The sequence below is a fragment of the Polypterus senegalus genome, chromosome 7, assembly GCF_016835505.1.
Source record: "Polypterus senegalus isolate Bchr_013 chromosome 7, ASM1683550v1, whole genome shotgun sequence".
Taxonomy (NCBI): Eukaryota; Metazoa; Chordata; class Cladistia; order Polypteriformes; family Polypteridae; genus Polypterus; species Polypterus senegalus.
In genome coordinates, this window is record NC_053160.1 from 9,822,587 (window position 1) to 9,842,551 (window position 19,965).

The 19,965-nt window shown below is 38.1% G+C and overlaps 1 protein-coding gene across 2 annotated transcripts in view; it reads right to left on the bottom strand.

Moving 5' to 3' along the window:
* Positions 1-19,965, bottom strand: part of trmt10b (tRNA methyltransferase 10B) — a 53,499-nt gene that overhangs the window by 27,013 nt on the left and 6,521 nt on the right. For both annotated transcript variants that reach the window (XM_039758214.1, XM_039758213.1), the window contains exons 2-8: positions 12,589-12,762; positions 10,464-10,572; positions 10,079-10,203; positions 8,513-8,665; positions 8,289-8,367; positions 6,117-6,184; positions 1,846-1,969 (exon numbers count right to left, since the gene is read on the bottom strand). In XM_039758214.1, coding sequence (XP_039614148.1) covers positions 1,846-1,969; positions 6,117-6,184; positions 8,289-8,367; positions 8,513-8,665; positions 10,079-10,203; positions 10,464-10,572; positions 12,589-12,756 — 826 coding nt within the window. In that variant the 5' untranslated portion in view covers positions 12,757-12,762. The remainder of the gene's footprint in view (positions 1-1,845; positions 1,970-6,116; positions 6,185-8,288; positions 8,368-8,512; positions 8,666-10,078; positions 10,204-10,463; positions 10,573-12,588; positions 12,763-19,965) is intronic.

Genomic DNA, 19,965 nt, shown 5'->3' on the forward strand with positions numbered 1-19,965 from the left:
TAATTTGCACAAATGATTTAAAATTTGTGTATGTCATTAACTCTTTTAGGGCGGATGTCGACTTTTGTCAACACGAAGGGTTGAGGATGGATATCAGGGGCAGAGGGCGAAAGAAAGCTGTAAATGTTGATAGAACTCACCGTTACATTATAAGTAGACCCTCTTTGCTCTAAGGACTGTTAGACTTGTTGACTTGACGTTGAAACCCTGCACGTGCGTGAGTAGTGTAGAGTAAGCAACATCTAGAATGGCATCGACATCGGGCAAGAGAGCAAAGCAAATGCACAAAGCAAAATACTGTGCACATTGTTTTTTTCTTTTATATTTTTTCTGCATTATTGCTGAATCGGACTGACTTATCAAACTCCGATTATGATACAACTGATCTGGAGATTGAAAAGGAAAGTCAGGTGCCTGCATCAGCTGATCGTAGTGCTGGACACGCTCGTGCAGCTGACGCGCCAACAAAAACGTTTGGCCTGGGAGGACTACACAGACATCGATCTACGGGACTGAACTTCACCAAACGACGCACCCTGCTGGTGGACACAATGGATTAGCAGCCACTCGACTACTTCCAAGTCGTTGTTTTACCAGAAAGTTCCTTTCAACTTATGAGTGATAGGACAAACACGAATGTAATAAATAAATACCCCCTACGCATACTGTAGGGGCTCCTGGAACATAAAATGGAGTGACAACATAAGTGTTTTATGTTGATTTATGTGTGAAACCATTGCTTTGAGTTTTTTGGAAAGATATTCAGCCCTGGGACAAAGGGAAGAAAAAATAATTAGCCCTAACAGAAATAACAAGAAAACATATCTACAGTGATACCTCGCTGTATTGCGCTTCGAATTTCGCGACTTCACTCCCTCGCACATTTTAAATGTAAGCATATCTAAATATATATCACAGATTTTTCGCTGGTTCGCGAATTTCTGCAGACAATGGGTCTTTTAATTTATGGTACATGCTTCCTCAGTTGGTTTGCCCAGTTGATTTCATACATGGGACGCTATTGGCAGATGGCTGAGAAGCTACCCAATCAGAACACGTATTACGTATTAAATAAAACTCCTCAATGATATACGATATGCTTCCCGCGTGGTGCTTCTCATACTTGAAAGCCCGAACAGCACGTATTGATTTTTGATTGTTTGCTTTACTCTGTCTCTCTGACATTCTCTGCTCCTGACGGAGGGGGTGTGAGCAGAGGGGCTGTTCGCACACTGGCCTAGAGGATACGGATGCTCCTCTAAAAAAATGCTGGAATACTACCTTCACATTCTTCCCTTCCTTGCAGCAGCTTTGTCCGGTGGTGCTTCACATACTTAAAAGCCCGAACAGCCCTATTGATTTTTGATTGTTTGCTAAACTCTCTCTGTCTCTGACATTCTCTGCTCCTCATGCACACTCCTTTGAAGAGGAAGATATGTTTGCATTTTTTTAATTGTGAGACGGAACTGTCATCTCTGTCTTGTCGTGGAGCACAGTTTAAACTTTTGACTAAAGGGTGTTGTTTTCATGTCTAGAGGGCTCTAATAATGTTAAAAACGTATTTAGAAGGTCGTAAACAGGTTTTCTATGCTCTAACTGCAAAAATATTCAATTTATAAATAAAGAATCCTACTTCGCCGAAATTCATTTATCTGAGTAGAGTCTGGAACGGATTAACCGCGATAAATGAGGGTTTACTGTATAGAATTCTTATGTGCTCATTAGTGCATCAACTTAAATTTATTTTAAGACATTATTCTAATATGACTATATAATTTTAAAAACACAACTGACATTCCTAACACCTATGCATATCCCTCAGTGCACTTTGTTTAACTGTGTTACCTTGGTTAATTGCTAGGATCTGGGAGTGGAAGTTCTTGGCATTCTCCTTTTTGACCATGTATTCCTCAACTGGCAATCTTGCTGTGCATAACTGGTATTCTTGAGCCTTCTGGTATGTTAAGCTCTGAACAAACAGAATATAACGACAAATGAAATAAAGAGTACATTTATTAATCATAGGTTGGTTTTTTCTTTGCTTCATGAAAACTAGATCTTCATGGCAATATATTGTACACATTTTAAAATACAGGGTATGTGATATTTTGCTTTTGTGAGAAATGTTTAAAATGTTAACATTACACAATAAATACTACACAACTAACAGCCCTAGTCTACCTGCCAGCTGTTCTCCTAGTGCCCATTCTGTTCAGATTTAAAATCTTATGATAGAATTATTGTTGAATAAAATATAAAGATGACCAATACACCACACATACATTTTATTTTAAGAAACCATGATGAATCCAATGACTCCCAAATCATCTTAATATTCAAAATATAGCGAAGGTTGAATTATACACTATATATATATAAATTGAACACAACAACTGAGGACTGGTCTACCGCTGCTCAGTCCTTTAAATCCATATGTGGAATATTATGATGTGAAATACTTCCTGCTCAGTGTGATATTCTGTTTATTAAACTAGGGATTTGGGAAGAGACTCAGATAGATAGATAGATAGATAGATAGATAGATAGATAGATAGATAGATAGATAGATAGATAGATAGATAGATAGATAGATAGATAGATAGATAGATAGATAGATAGATAGATAGATAGATAGATAGATAGATATGAAAGGCACTATATAATAGATAGATAGATAGATAGATAGATAGATAGATAGATAGATAGATAGATAGATAGATAGATAGATAGATAGATAGATAGATAGATAGATAGATATGAAAGGCACTATATGATAGATAGAGGCGTAATAAGAAATAAAGGACACCATTGCTGGGGAGAGTGCTGATTGGGTAGTCGCGGCCGCGCACATAAAATCCGTTGCTGGGGAGATGCCACACATACAATATTCAGCTGCACACCGGCACAGATTAAAATACTTGCTGGAGAACTAAACAGTACTTGCTTGGGAGACGCCACGGGCATGATTATCAGCTAAATGACACACATTACATCAGTTGCTGGGGACACTCTGTTGATTGCCCACTGTTGTGACTGAAAATTAAAGTCATATTACGGACATCAAAGCCAGTATTACTGTCAGAGAAAATTACAGGGATTTTACGGAAATACAAACCAGTATTACTGCGAGAGAAAATTAATGACACACAATACAGTGATGCATATTACAGCCACATACAGTAATACTGGCTTGTACAGGGTAAGAGAAAATATTACGGACGTATCTACTAACAACATGCCACCCAAAAAAAAAGGACACGTCAAGTAGGACAAAAGACACAGACAACCAAATCCTATATAAGCAACATCTCCTGGAAGAACGGTCAGCTCAACAAGTGAATATCAACAAAAGAAAGGCTGAAAGACAAAGAAAAATACGAGCAAATAGATCGATTGATGAAAAAGAAAATGACCGTCAGAAAAACACTAAATGAGAAAGACTCAGAAGAGTAAACCTTAGAAAAAGTTGGCATTTACTTGCCAGAACCAGTATTCAGCCACGGTCAGTTATATGTTGCATTATCAAGAGTTAGAAGTTTTCCAGATGTTGTTGTCAAGGTTGTAGATGGTCCTGAACAAGGCAAACTGTTGCCAAACTCAGACAGAATATTTACAAGAAATCTCTATAATGAAATTGTATAGAAAAATTTCATGAGGTAAAAAAATAGAAAATTTTACCTAAATATCAGATATTGCGTCTTACAGATTGTTACAAAGTTTTACACTAAGGCAATATTAATTATACTTACTGTATTGTCATATACGTTTCTATTTTATTTTTATTATAATTTTACTTTAGGCTTCTTGCAAAAATATTTTTGACAAAAAAAAAAATTAAGACAAGAAACTGAATGAGGTCAAGGTCCCATGTCATTTAATATAGACTGTTCCTACTAATGTTTCTGCACTACTGTTCTAGCGCCCGTTATTGTAACGGGCTTAATGTCTAGTAGTAAATAAAGATTTCTTGTAGTTTAATAGTTCTGCGGTGGGCTGGCACCCAGCCCAGGGCTTGTTTCCTGCCTTGCGTCCTGTGTTGGCTGGGATTGGCTCCAGTAGACCCCCGTAACCCTGTAGCTAGGATATAGCGGGTTGGATAATGGATGGATGGATGGATGGATGTAGTTTAGTTTGATATTTACACTCTCTCTTTATATACATAATTTTCTATATTTGCTCTTTGTGTGACTTGTGCCTTTGTCTATTTGTACAGTTGTAACGTTAGTAATTTCCTTTGGGATTAATAAAGTCTCCTGATTCTCATTCAGTGCCTTCAGACTCAGGATGGGGGTTGTTGGGGTCATTGTCAGGGTATAAAAATGTTATGTACAATTCTTTTATTTAGTAAAATGGAAATATTAAATACATTATTGATCACAAAAACAAGTTTACATTGAATAGACATTATACCAGTTTCAAACAGAAATAAAACAATGTACAATGACATTATCTAATTAACAATGACAGCACAATTTTTCACAGACCCACATTTTTTAAATAATTTTAACAGACTTCACATGGCACTAGTGAACTGTTAAGTTTCAAGGGCAAAGGTCATAAGGCATGGATACAGTGAATGTTGATACACACTGGAATAAAAACTACAATGAAAAAGACATGCCTTTCCTGTTCAAGTTTAAATACATAGTCAAGTGTACATGTAGTGCCCTCCGCAAAGTTTGGGGCAAAGGCACATTTCTCTTTGATTTCCCCCTCTGCTCCACAGTTTAAAATTACAAATCAAATAATTCAGACTTGTGATTAAGGTGAAGAATGAAGACTTGCATATAAGGAGATTTGCATACATTTAAGTTATACTGTGTAGCAATAACACTTTTTATACATTGCCCCCCCCTTTCAATGCACCATAACTGCCATCAGTTTGAGACACAGCAATGGCAGACATATTAAAGCCGTCATATTTAATAATTTCTCACATATCCCTTGCATGCCATGGCTGCTTGAAGTCTGAGATTCATTGACATCACCAGGGGCTGAGGGTCTTCTCTGGTGATGCTCTCCTAAGTCCCTAATGCAGCCATCTTCAGCTCCTGATTACTTTGGGGGCTTATCCTCTTACATCTCCACACTTGGCTCTTGTCATCACTCTGATGCAGGTTCATTGTTCATTGTCACGAGAATTCTGCAGGCTCTTTTAAGTCATTTTTGGGTTTAATGTAATCTGGCCACCCTGTTATTGTGGCTAAATACATCTCTCTATTATAAAAAAAAAATCTTGGAAGGAGGAGACGAGACGTGATTGTCTCAGAGTCACTTTCACATCCCACAAGACGAGTCTTCGTGCCAAGCAATGTAACCAAACTAAAACAAGAGCTTATGCAAAGAGATTTGGGAAAGTCCTGCGTGGTTATGTCAGACACATTTCTTGTAGAGAGAAAGAAACGATATTCGCTCACGGGTAGTTAAACGTTGCGTTGTCACGATATAATTCCAAACACGAATTCAAAATTCAATGCGATATTGACGAAAAGGTAAACGCGAAAAGAGATTGAATATATGGCCATAGGTGATATGACAAAAGTGCACCGTGCGAGATGCAGATCACACGGCATGGCGGCAGCAGCAGAAAGCCAGCAGCTGATCGAGCAAAGAGGAGGTAAAAAAAAATAAAATAAAAACTGTATGTGTTTCCTATTGTATCACCATTTAAGAGGGGGTGTCGGAGGAGCGCTCAGCTCCGCTCTTCACAACATTAGCGACAGAGATGCAAAGTGGTTGGTGCATAGCATAGGCGGGACTGGTGGGTGAGCGAATTCCCCTAGTCATCATACAGAAAACGTAATCTCAGATGATATGATCATTCAAGAACCCTTCATACAGTCAAAATATGAACAGCAGGTAGTACAAAAACTATGACAGGCTTCCTAAAATTACTAACAATGATTGTAATAAACTTAGCTTATATAGCAACTTTCTTCTGCTTAACATTAAATTAAATTTCTATACAAATGCAATATAAAAAGAACAAAACTTACTGAGAGTTACAACTTTTACCACATAGTTTGAAAAGAGAAGCCTACATTTTATAAGTTATTAATATACAATAACATGGCTTTAAAACCTAAAAACACACAAAAAAAAACCAAGGAGCTTACCTTCTGAACACTTTCGTCCACTAAGCCACCAAGGATATATACCTTTTCAGGGTCAACATATTCCAGTGCTACAAAAGAATTTCACTCATTCAGAACATACAGTAACAGTTTAAACACTGGTGCCCTTTTTTAATTTAATTTGTCCACATGTATAATGTCTATACTGTTTTCTGGACTTCTGGGCTTTAAACGTCTACTCCAAAATAAAGGGACACAGTCACTGTAATTTATGAAGTTCTGAAATTGTGTGTGGGACAATTAAAAAAAATCTTATAACAGCATTTTGTCTATAGCACATTTTCATACAAACGATACGGCGCAAAGTGTTTTACAAGATGTCAAAGTAGTAGTTATATGCAAGGAAAAACAAATTAAAATTACATACGAATAACAATGCATACAGTAAATATTAAACAAAAAAGTAATAAAGCACACTTACATAAGATAAATATTTAATTAAGAGAAATACGAGTCCTTAAATGCAGAATTGATTTTTTTAAGTTTCTAAATGACTGTTTGATGATAAGGTCAGTTGACCAGGGTGGACGGAACAAAAAAACAAAATAAATAATAAATAAATAAATTTAAAAAGTCCAGTTAACCTGAAGAAAAAACAAAAACAAAGAGTGCAAGAAAGACTGCACAAAATGTTTTGTAATAAGGCAGTAAGAAGCGTGTGTTTGAATGGGTGAAAGTGCAAACATTCTAAAGCCACTGCCATTCCATATTAATATGACAACCCTTGATACTTATGCAAAAAGCAAATTTCCCGGTTCTCTTTTTCTGTAATGTAAATTAAAGAAATTTGTTACAGGTAATGCAAGTGTGTTCTGAGCAAAATTTTTGAATATATTGTTTTAAGTCTGTAAAATCTTTTAAAATGGAGAAGGACAAACAAACTGTGATTGCATTCACTACACTTTTGGCACTCAGACTTATTTTGCTAAACTGGAAGAATCCTAACTCTCCTCTTTTAAGTCAGTGGGAAACCGATGTTTTATACTATTTGAAAATGGAAAAAATCAAATATTCAGTTAGAGGACCTGTACAGAATTTTTTGAAAACCTGGTAGGATCTAATTAATAATATTTTAGAATAAGCTCTTAAAGTACAGAGGAAGCAATTATCTCCGCAATTCTTTTTCTTCTCCATTACTCTCTATTGCCCTATTAAACTTCAATCAATTTAGGTATGTTTATAAGCCTTAAGTTTTACCCCGTTGGCCATGCTCTCTCTCTCTCAGGGGTGGAGGGTCGACTTGTTTTCAATCCTATTTTTTGTAAAAATTGATCGATTTGTATAGAATTAATACAATAAAATTAAAAATAAATAAATCTGTAAAATCTGAAAACATTAAAGACTCTCAGTAACTCTGCAGGCTATGTGGCATAACAACTTAAGGAACTGGAGCCTAAATAACAAAAATGGTCTTTATGCAAGTAACTTAACCTACCTATACTTAAACTTAAATAAAATTAAAAAACAAAAAGAAAAAAAAATACATATAAATACAAATCTATTATAATAAAAAAATCTTGAGTCGATACGTCATCTTCTCGGAAGGCACACTGACATCCTGAGAGACAAATAACAGATAAACAGCAGCTGATCAGACCACATCTCCTTAGTGTGCATTCAGCCAAACCCATCCCCACCTTCACAATGTGAGCTGCAGAGGTGCGAAGTGGCTAGAGCGTACCGCACCCCTTGTCGGTGAGCAAAGCTAGTATATACTGTACAGTACAGGCCAAAAGTTTGGACACACCTTTTCATTCAATGTGTTTTCTTTATTTTCATGACCATTTACATTGGTAGATTCTCACTGAAGGCATCAAAACTATGAACACATGTGGAGTTATGTACTTAACAAAAAAAGGTGAAATAACTGAAAACATGTTTTATATTCTAGTTTCTTCAAAATAGCCACTTATTGCGCTGATTACTTTTTTACTCTCTCTTGGCATTCTCTCGATGAGCTTCAACAGGTAGTCACCTGAAATGGTTTTCACTTCACAGGTGTTCGAGAGATCCAACATTTTGTCTTTTCAAACTATCTAAATGCAAACTGTGAAGACTTCAACTGGGTTTACTATAGATATCAAAATATAACACTTTGGCAGGTAAAATAATGTTTAAAAAGGTATTTTATTTGGTGTGTTGGAATATACCTACCATTCTCCGAATCAGGGGTGAGGTAAATAACGCACTCCGGTGGAAATATTTTGAGGCAGTTTTCTTCAGTTCTCTCCATCTAAAAGTAAAACACACTGTCATTGAGTCATACGGTAAAACAGTCGGCAAAGCAACACAGAGATGGCGCCTTTGCAAAATGTAATTTAGCGTGAACATGCAGTTCAACATTGTACATTTTGCACCAGCTTATAATATGCACTTACCACGTAGTTCAAAAACCCATCATTCATCCTCACACACTCTTTGTAGAGAAGACTATCTTCGCAAAAGTCCGTGAGATACAAATGAAACGGATTTGTAGCCTTCTTATTGGAGCCATATAACCTCCGAATCTGAGCAGCAAGACGGCTAGTTTCCTGTAATCGTAAATTTTAAACTTGATATTAATTTTCTCGATCAAAGATAAAACACAGCTTGAATGAAAGTGGAACACAAGACTTTGTTAGGTTAAGACCAAAGGCACTAGTTTAGGATGGGGCTCACTGACACACACACACACACACCAACACTCACAGGGCAATCACCAAACTGGCCTAGCATGTACTGTTTTTACAACGTTGGAGAAAAACTAGAATTCCTGCTTTTAAAAAAAAAAAAAACACAGACATTGGGGAAAAGTATATACAGTGGAACCTCGGGTCACGAATGTCTCGGACCACATACAAAATCAAGTTACGACCAAAAAGTTCGCCAAACTTTTGCATCTGTTCACGACCACACACTCGGGTGACGAATAAGCCAGTTTCCCTTCCGGTTCGTACGCGTGATGATTTCCGCACGTGTTCAGTCTCTCATTTTGCATTTCCTGTGCAGCGAGCGAGCGAGAGAGCGCGAGAAAAGGCAGTTAAAGAATGCACCGGGCTTGTTTTTAAAGAGACTGCAAGGTTAGTTTTCTCTGTACAAGGTTTTCTCAGTGTTATTCAATGTTTTTACATTTAGTTTAATATTACACTGTGCATTCTATGGTATAATTAACTATTTTTGTGCTCAAAAAATCTTAAAAAAAATATATTTACATACAGCTCATACGATCCGGAACGGATTAATTGTATTTACATACAATCCTATAGGGGAAATTACTTCGGATCATGACCAAATCAGGTTGCGACCAGAGTTTTGGAACGAATTACGGTCGTGACCCAAGGTTCCACTGTACTTTTGAAGCCCATTATAAACGGGCAAATTTTGATATTACATACAACAACATTGGTAGAATTATGTGGAATAACATGGGTTCGGCACGACACTGCTGAAAGGTGTGGTGAGTGAACGGGTGCAAAATGTCTGCCGTCGCATCCTCCCGGTGGATGCTGCAAATTAGAGGTGGTTGAAGTGGCTCCACACTCACTGTGTAAAGCGCTTTGAGTAGTGAGAAAAGTGCTATATAAATGTAAAGAATTATTATAACTCCACGTAAGTCCAGTAATACTATTAGCTGCCACCTCTCTAATTTATTTTTTTATTTTCCTTCAGCTACACTCTGCTTATCAGTCATGGCCTTGGGGTGGAACAACCTATACCACCATTTAAAGCTTTAAATCATTAATTACATTAAGCATGATTAATGACTTGATTAAATGAAAAATGTTCAGAAACTGAAAGCACAGAAATACACATTGAGGAAAATCTTTCCATTTAGAAATGTATTCCACTATTCAATTCAAAAAATACAATAAAATTGAGGATTCAGTTATTTACTTGAAACAGTCACTTGTTTAGCCCACATGTTACATTCACCTCCCTAGATGAATTTAGTCTACACACTGTACCTTTTTAGACATGTACTGCATCATACTTAAGTCAATGCAGAGCTTCACCCCACCGGACCGTGCCTCATTGAGACGCTCCTTTGTTATTGCCTTTAAGACACGCTTGCTGTGCAGATTACTATTAACTGAAAAACACAATTTGATTGTTATTATCCAATAAAATGTTCAAAAACAAACACCTAAGAGGTGTGTTCTGCTTCAAAAAAAGCATAAGTTACCAGTATACCAAACAAATAATTCCGACTGATATTATCAAGACAGTAAAATTAAATTAGATTGGATGGCATTTTCCACTAAAATGTGAAGATTGATTTTCATCTAATTTTTTTTCTTCAAATTATTTTGAACCTAAAACAGTATTCAGAAACAAAAGGAATCAAAATACCTGATCTTTCAGTATGGTTTAATTTTCTTCTCTGTTTTTCTTCCTTTCTTTTACTTTTCTTTGAAGCAAGTATCTTTTCCCAATTTTTCTGCTTTCTTGAAACATTTTTCTAAAAGAGGTGTATCATATGTAAATGGCAAGCGAACAATAACATAACATTTTCCAACCTACATATTAAACTGTTAGAAGTCATATTTATTCATATACTGCTATATGAGTCATCTTGTGGTAGACCACCTGGATCCACTGCAGTTTACCTATCGGACAAAAAGACGAGTGTGGGAAGCAATGATCTGTCATCTCCACAAGGCTGTGCAAAGCTAAAAGCACTGTGAGGATGATGTTTTTTGATTTCTCCAGTGCATTCAATACCATCCAGCCATCCTTGTTAAGGAGTAAACCTAAGAGATATGCGGTGGATGAGCCTGTGGTGTCCTGGGTATCGGACTGTCTGTTAGGCAGACCATTGTTTGTGAAACTCGAGAGCTGTGTGAACAACACTGGAGCACCACAAGGACCAGGCCTGTCTGCTTTTCTCTTCACTCTGAACACCTCCAACAATAAATATAACAGCAGGTATTGATGCTTACAGAAATTCTCAGGTGATTCTGCACTTATGGGGGTCTACTGATAAGGGGGATGAGACACAGGAGGGGAGTCAGAGGTAGAAATTTGTTTCTTGGTGCAAAGAGAATTGTCTGCAACTTAACATAAACAAAACCAAGGAACTGTGTGGTGTTATGGGTCCACAGCTCGTTGAGAAAAGGCCATTCATTTTAAATAAATAATCATCGCACCCGAGGCGGCTTCGTGAGGAGGGGCGATGTTGTAGCGAGCCGCGGGGCAGTCGTCAATGTGGGCGTTTCTCACCGTGTGCACAGGTGAGGAACTGCCCACATTCGTGATTGCTCCCGTGGCTAATGCTACAGCTGTGATGGCCCCTCACGTTATAAAAAAGAAGCGCAAGTGGTTAAAGGGGGTGAAAGGGAATTGATCGGAGAAAAAAAAGGAAAAAAGATGGAAAGATAAGAAAAGGAAAGAAAGGAAGAAGATGGAGGTTACAGGGAGCGAGGAAGCAGGCGGTGCGTGCGTGTGGTGAGCGCGCGATCGAGCGCTCGAGGGCAGCTGCGAGGAAGCTGGGTGTTAGGCCGACACCCAGGTGTTTGAGTTGAGGTTACTCCCGCTGAGCGACCATGTAGCGGGAGTGACCAGGTGAAAGCGACGAGCCGCAGAAGGCCGCGGAAAGGCAGCGGAAGTCGGGAGGCTTGGTGGTGGAGTCCCCAATGTGTGCGTCCTGGTCATTGGTGGACATCAAGTCTCGGGGACTGGGATGAGTGCCATACCGGAGCTATGGATCGGGAGGTCTCCAGTCTTGCGAAAGTGTAGAGGAGGGCGGCTGCAGAGAGCGTCTTGCCTGCTGCTTGGCCCAAACGGGATAAGCAGGTGAGATGCTAATAAACGATGCACCGGATTTGTTGTTGTTTTTAAGACTGCTTCCATGAGAAGATTTTAACCTCTGGTTTTAAAGGATTGTGGTTTTTTTTCTAGTGTTTTAACCTCCACGTTCTTTTTATGGATTATTTATTTAATGAACTTTGAAACTGCCCTATTTATGGAACACTGTTTTGATTGTTTCTTTTAATAAAAGCACTGTTTCACTTTTAACCATCCCCTTGCTCAGATGCTCAATTTGCCTCCATTGACTGGCTCACTCGGTTTCATTATCGACGCTGTTGGGTTCAAGGGTTCCCAAACAGCCATGGGAGCGTGGAGCCAGAACCCACATCGTCACAAACTGCTTATTGTCTTTTTCCACACCAAACAGGCTCTATGTCTGGTCACTATTCAGGGAGTGGATGTAGAGGTGGGTCCACTCCTATAAGTACTTCGCGGGGTCCACATTAATGACAGGTTGGACTGGTCTCAGAACACAGAGGACCTATGGAAGAAAGGGTAGAGCAGGCTCTTTGTCCTTAGGAAGCTGCGTTCCTTTAAGGAGCGAAGTGACCTCCGCCTCAGCTTCCATAACTCTGCGATGGCCAGTATGGTTTTCTACATTGTGGTATGCTGGGCTGGTAACAACAGTTCAAGACTTCAAGCAAATTTTAAAACAAAGCATACTTACAGAAAAGTAAAGCCCCTCATTTTCAGTGCAGGATTCTTTAAAGGCAACAGGCTCTACTTCAATCTGAAGAAGTTCAAGCGCTTCCGTCAGGTCAAATTCTTCTTGAATGCAAGTTACAGAAAGTTTCCCAAGTTTGATAACCTGTCCGTCTTCATCGGCTTCATCCATTCTTTGCTGGATTTACACATAAAAAAATAAATAAGAAAAAGACTTTAAACTCAATCAGGATAAAATGAAGTACTTTCTTCATGAATGGATGGTTGTGTTCATTTCTACCACTTGCTTGTATTGTCTTTATTATTATTAATTTGATAAAAAAAATGTCAATCTTCCTACCGGCCAAACAAAAACTACTGTGAAACATAAAGGCATGTTAAATCCTCAACACAATCTAGATAGATAGATTTGAAAAGCACTATATGATAGATAGATAGATAGATAGATAGACTTTATCGAGTGAAATTTAATCCTGAGCAAGTCACTTCACCTACTGGTGTTACAAAAATATAAATATCTTGCTGCTCCAAACATTTTGCTGCATTGCATGTTAGGTTAATTGGCCATTTTAAATGGACCTTCTTGTCATTCACATCAGGCCAACTCAAAAATCTTCATGGGTGTAAAACACACATTTTTTGGGCAATAAGAAAGAACTGGAGTGCCAATACATAACCCACAATGAAATAGGAATGGATTTACACCACATCAACAGTCGGTTCCTACCTTGCCTTTGATACTACTGGGATATATTTCAATGCCCCTGTGCCCCTGGATTGAATTAAGAGGGATGGAGAACTGTATGCAGATATATTGATTTTAACTTATTTGACAAAGTGCGCTCTTGTGCTTGAAGCTCCAGACTGCTGACTAAATTCAGGTACCTTAGTCCATCATCTAACCTCATTTTACATTATGTTGTGTTGAATCTCATTATTGTGTGCTCTGCAATGTGCAGTGTAATGGTATGCTCAGTAAAAGCCCCTATGTGAAATAAGAACATGAGAAATTTGACAAGCAACAGGAGACCATTCAGTCCATCAAACCTATGAGTTTAATGAGGATTAATTGATAAGGCCTTCAAACGCATTACCCATAAATGCCTTATCTATGTGAACCTGAGTCAGTTACTCTAATCTCCAGTGTTTTAGCCATATGAATAAGAACACAAATTTACTACACATTTGAAGGCACTACATAAAATAACAAATGCACCCATCCCATCCTATTCCCATGGCCACAGCACACTGCCCAGCAAACTACAGAGAACCAGCTCTAAACAAAGATATATGAAAAAAGCATGTCTTCTTTGTTTTCACTTTCTCGTATACATAGTACAGAGGAAGTATAGGAAATGTGAAAAAATTCGACCAAGATTTTGATGAATCTTGACTTTTTAGACCTTCCTGACTCTGAAAATACCATATTTGGAATTATATCTGTCTGTGTGTAAACACGATAACTCAAAAACACTTTAACCTTGACCAATGAGATTTTATACACCTGCTTTATATCAAAAATAACGAATCCTGTCAAATGTTGGGCCACTTTAACTGAATATTTTCACTAATTTTCCAGTAAATTATGGTTATAATTACAGATAGATGATTCAAATTCTGTATTTATAATGATATTTATAATGATAAAAAGCAAACAGGTATGAAATTTGAGATAAATTATTCAACCGGAAGTATTTTATTTAAACAACCATCCGAATTTTTTGTATTACAGAAATATAAATGTGTACACGATATTAAAAACTGTCTTTCTTATATAATACGCTACCGTGGCTGTCCATTTGTCTGTCCAGGATTTTAAATCACCTGTAGCTCGCAAACCGTTTGAACTATTGACCTGAAATTTGGCACACAAATACTACATGACGTCTACTATTCGCTTTTGGGGTGATGATTGACCTCCAAGGTTATTCCTCTTTTTATTTTTATTTTATTTTATTATAGAATCAACTCTTGGCAGCATCCAGCAGGACAATGCATGCATAAGGGCACTGTTCTCATCCCTACCACCTACGCTGTCACTTCCTCTACCTCTTCATATCTTAAATCATTCTTGAGGCAGATTGAAGACTTAAGTGCCATCTTAAGTGAAAAACCAATGAAAATGTTATTCTTCAACAATCTCTAGTTGATAATGTGTGCTGAACAAACAGATAACGCTAGCTAAGCAGAGGCAAATTACACTTCAACACGTGCCGCGAGGTAGAGTGACTCGAATGGAGGCTGGCATGCGAGTGAGGATGGCCCCACCCAGCTCCCTACTCCTGAGGTCCCGCCTCCCCATTCCCCTCGGCCCACAGCGAATATGTGCGAATAAATTGGTGCCGCAACAAAACTATAATACTTAGCGCGATGACAGAAGTCGCAAAATCAACCGGAATGTTTAAACAAATTATAGGAAAAAAGCCTGATCTAAATCCGTTAAGTAGTTCTCTTGTGAAAAGCGGACAGACAGAGAGAGAGAGATAATTCAAAACCTTGACATTGAAATTGAACAACTATTATAATTTTATATATGTGTATATATATATATATATATATATATATATATATATATATATATATATATATATATATATATATATATATATATGTATATATATATATATATATATATATATATATATATACACACTGTAATCCCTCGCTATATCGCGCTTCGACTTTCACGGCTTCACTCTATCGCGAATTTTAAATGTAAGCATATCTAAATATAAATCACGGATTTTTCGCTGGTTCGCGGATTTCTGAGGACAGTGGGTCTTTTAATTTATGGTACACGCTTCCTCAGTTTGTTTTCCCAGTTGATTTCATACAAGGGACGCTATTGGCGGATGGCTTAGAAGCTACCCAATCAGAGCATGTATTACATATTAACTAAAACTCCTCAATGATATAAGATATGCTTCCCGTGCGGTGCTTGATTGTTTGCTTTTATCTGCCTCTCTCACCCTCTCTCTGCCTGATGGAGGGCGTGTGAGCAGAGGGGCTGTTTGCACAGAGGCTGTTTGCCTAGAGGATACGGACGCTCCTCTACAAAATGCCGCTTTATCGCGGTGCTTCGGCATACTTAAAAGCACGTATTGATTTTTTGATATCTCTGACGTTCTCTGCTCCTGACACGCATTCCTTTGAAGAGAAGATATGTTTGCATTCTTTTAATTGTGAGAAAGAACTGTCATCTCTGTCTTGTCATGGAGCACAGTTTAAACTTTTGACTAAATGGTGTTATTTCATGTCTAGAGGGCTCTAATAATGTTAACAGTGTGGGAGAGTTTATAAGGGCTTATAATATATAAAAGTAACTATACAAACATATGGTTTCTACTTCTACTGTGTGTGTGTGTGTGTGTGTGTGTGCGCGTGTGTGCTGTGACATGCGAGTCCCCGTCTTGCACAACCAGCTTTATTCAGCTTGAAACAGCAACAGCGCGGTTATTTATCATAGCAGGATCTGCCACTCTCCTATACACAGACACAGCAATCAGGCAGGGTCGTAGCCAAGTAGTACTGTGCCCTGCACATTTATAATGTTCCTTGTTCCACCCACTGACAGCAGGCGCTTATAGCATGTCGCGATCTTTCTGGATTCGCTTTTTACACTGAACTCCCAAAGCGCTGAGAGACTGCGATTGCTTTGGGACGTTTTTCCGCATGTTGTCCCGTTGGGTGGAATCCCACAAGAATTTAGAAACTAACTCACACCAGCCATGATTCTTTTCAAAGGTAAAGTGCAGGTTAATTTGTTTTATGTATTTTTACTTTATATTTTGTATTAATCATTTTTATATGAATAGTTTTGAGTTGTGGAACGAATCATCTGAGTTTCCATTATTTCTTATGGAGAAATTCACTTTGAAATACGAGTGCTTTTGACTGCGAGCACGTTTCCGGAACAAATTATGCTCGCAAACTGAGGTTCCACTGTATGTGTGTGTATATATATATATATATATATATATATATATATATATATACACACACCGTATATGCTCCAATAAACGGCGAGTCTCTTATTGTCGCCAGTCTCTAATAAGCGCCAGGCTTCAGAGGGGACGCGGCCAAATAGTAGCCGGTCTCTAACAGTTGCCAGGTCTTTGATATTTGCCTACTAGCGTACATTGTAAGCGTCTGTATCTTTATTGACGTGTGTAATACATGGGCATGTCAGCACGTTACATATATAAGAAATACGGATATACCGTTTTCTAAAACTGCTTCATTTTCGTGCCGGGTTGACCAAAATATGGTTGTTATACTGTAATTCCGTACGGTAGTGATAAACAGCAAGTGGTACAAATGTGTTTTGCTATGAAAAGTCTCCGCGAAGATTCAACACATTTAACCAGCTGCACATTCCTTATCAGTTTCGCTGTCAACGAGATTTGCCTAGGTTGTGTGACCCGGGACGCATTTACTTATTTTGGACCTGCGAGGTCCTTGATTACGAAATCTACCCTTTGGGCAGAGAGGGGAGTAACAAAGAAAGACCTGCCGTCTTCATATCTGCTAAAATTGAATTTTCTTGTCATTGCTGAATCGGACGACGAATAGCTGCGAAAGGTACAGTCTTATGCAGCATGTCAAGTTCAAATAAAGAATTGTTTGTAATATTAGCCGATATTATTGTGTACCTACCTGTACCGATACGTGCAAAAAAATATTGTGTTCTGAGGGTTTTTGTTAATAATGGCCGGTCTCTAATAGCAGCCGGGAGCTGGGTGGAGACCTCCTCGCTGTCCTGTTTCACTACTATGTGGGCGGAGCCATGGGGGATGGCTAGTATTCAATACATTTCAGTAAGTGTGTTCAATACTTTTTCCCTGTGTCATTCTGTTCTATTAAACATAATTTATGGACTTACTTGCATTGATTTCTTTGTATTGTGTGTATTACTTGGGTTGTTACCGACATCTGGTGTAAATGTCATGTAATTGACCCCATTAGAAATATATTTATTGAGAAAAACATTAACGCTTTCAATACTTATTTTTGCCACTGTATGCTATATGAACTTGACTCGATCTTCTTACAGAAACATAAAATAAAAAAAACATCATTTTTACCTTACAATTTTTGTAGGCACTGCACCAGGACAACCATAAATCCCCCACTTTTCCTCTCATTCCCCTGCACCTATGTCAGAATGTATAAATAAAGAAAATGAACATTGGTGCTATCTATTGACATGTGTCGTATCATAGTGAACTGCGTAAAATGAAATGTTAGAGGTAGTATATAAATACGGTACTGGATGTGTATGTGATACTTTAAGTATACACTGATATTATTTATTTTATTGTTTCGTAATGTTAAAAAAAAAAAAAAAACCAACAACAACATGAAAATGCCATCCTGATCAAAGCATTGCCTGAGGCATTTGACTCGCTGCCAGCCCTGCATGCAACAATATTTAATAACGCATTAAACAGGCCACATCAATCACAAAAATTAACGCATTAACTTTCCAAGTCCTACTTTATATAATTAAAATCATGTTATTTCTCTATGGCAAATTTATATAAGCTGTACTTTAGCACATTCAGTATATACAGTGGTGTAAAAAACTATTTGCCCCCTTCCTGATTTCTTATTCTTTTGCATGTTTGTCACACAAAATGTTTCTGATCATCAAACACATTTAACCATTAGTCAAATATAACACAAGTAAACACAAAATGCAGTTTTTAAATGATGGTTTTCATTATTTAGGGAGAGAAAAAATCCAAACCTACATGGCCCTGTGTGAAAAAGTAATTGCCCCCTGAACCTAATAACTGGTTTAGCCACCCTTAGCAGCAATAACTGCAATCAAGCGTTTGCAATAACTTGCAATGAGTCTTTTACGGCGCTCTGGAGGAATTTTGGCCCACTCATCTTTGCAGAATTGTTGTAATTCGGCTTTATTTGAGGGTTTTCTAGCATGAACCGCCTTTTTAAGGTCATGCCATAGCATCTCAATTGGATTCAGGTCAGGACTTTGACTAGGCCACTCCAAAGTCTTCATTTTGTTTTTCTTCAGCCATTCAGAGGTGGATTTGCTGGTGTGTTTTGGGTCATTGTCCTGTTGCAGCACCCAAGATCACTTCAGCTTGAGTTGACGAACAGATGGCGGACATTCTCCTTCAGGATTTTTTGGTAGACAGTAGAATTCATGGTTCCATCTATCACAGCAAGCCTTCCAGGTCCTGAAGCAGCAAAACAACCCCAGACCATCACACTACCACCACCATATTTTACTGTTGGTATGATGTTCTTTTCTGAAATGCTGTGTTCCTTTTATGCCAGATGTAACGGGACATTTGCCTTCCAAAAAGTTCAACTTTTGTCTCATCAGTCCACACGGTATTTTCCCAAAAGTCTTGGCAATCATTGAGATGTTTCTTAGCAAAATTGAGACGAGCCCTAATGTTCTTTTGCTTAACAGTGGTTTGCGTCTTGGAAATCTGCCATGCAGGCCATTTTTGCCCAGTCTCTTTCTTATGGTGGAGTCGTGAACACTGACCTTAATTGAGGCAAGTGAGGCCTGCAGTTCTTTAGACGTTGTCCTGGGGTCTTTTGTGACCTCTCGGATGAGTTGTCTCTGCGCTCTTGGGGTAATTTTGGTCGGCCGCCACTCCTGGGAAGGTTCACCACTGTGTCCATGTTTTTGCCATTTGTGGATAATGGCTCTCACTGTGGTTCGCTGGAGTCCCAAAGCTTTAGAAATGGCTTTATAACCTTTACCAGACTGATAGATCTCAATTACTTCTGTTCTCATTTGTTCCTGAGTTTCTTTGGATCTTGGCATGATGTCTAGCTTTTGAGGTGCTTTTGGTCTACTTCTCTGTGTCAGGCAGCTCCTATTTAAGTGATTTCTTGATTGAAACAGGTGTGGCAGTAATCAGGCCTGGAGGTGGCTACGGAAATTGAACTCAGGTGTGATACACCACAGTTAGGTTAGTTTTTAACAAGGGGGCAATTACTTTTTCACACAGGGCCAATGTAGGTTTGGATTTTTTTTCTCCCTAAATAATAAAAACCATCATTTAAAAACTGCATTTTGTGTTTACTTGTGTTATATTTGACTAATGGTTAAATGTGTTTGATGAACAGAAACATTTTGTGTGACAAACATGCAAAAGAATAAGAAATCAGGAAGGGGGCAAATAGTTTTTCACACCACTGTACAGTACACACGGTTTGAAACTGTTTTCCCTCCATGCCATACAAACTGCAAGGCAGATAATAAACTGAAACGTGTCTGTAGTCAGAGAGACAAGAAATAATCAGAATATTCAATTTATAACTTAGCTTGTGGGGGTTATAATAGGACCACCGAATGACTATGCACTAATATAGGCATACATTTAAAACATAACTA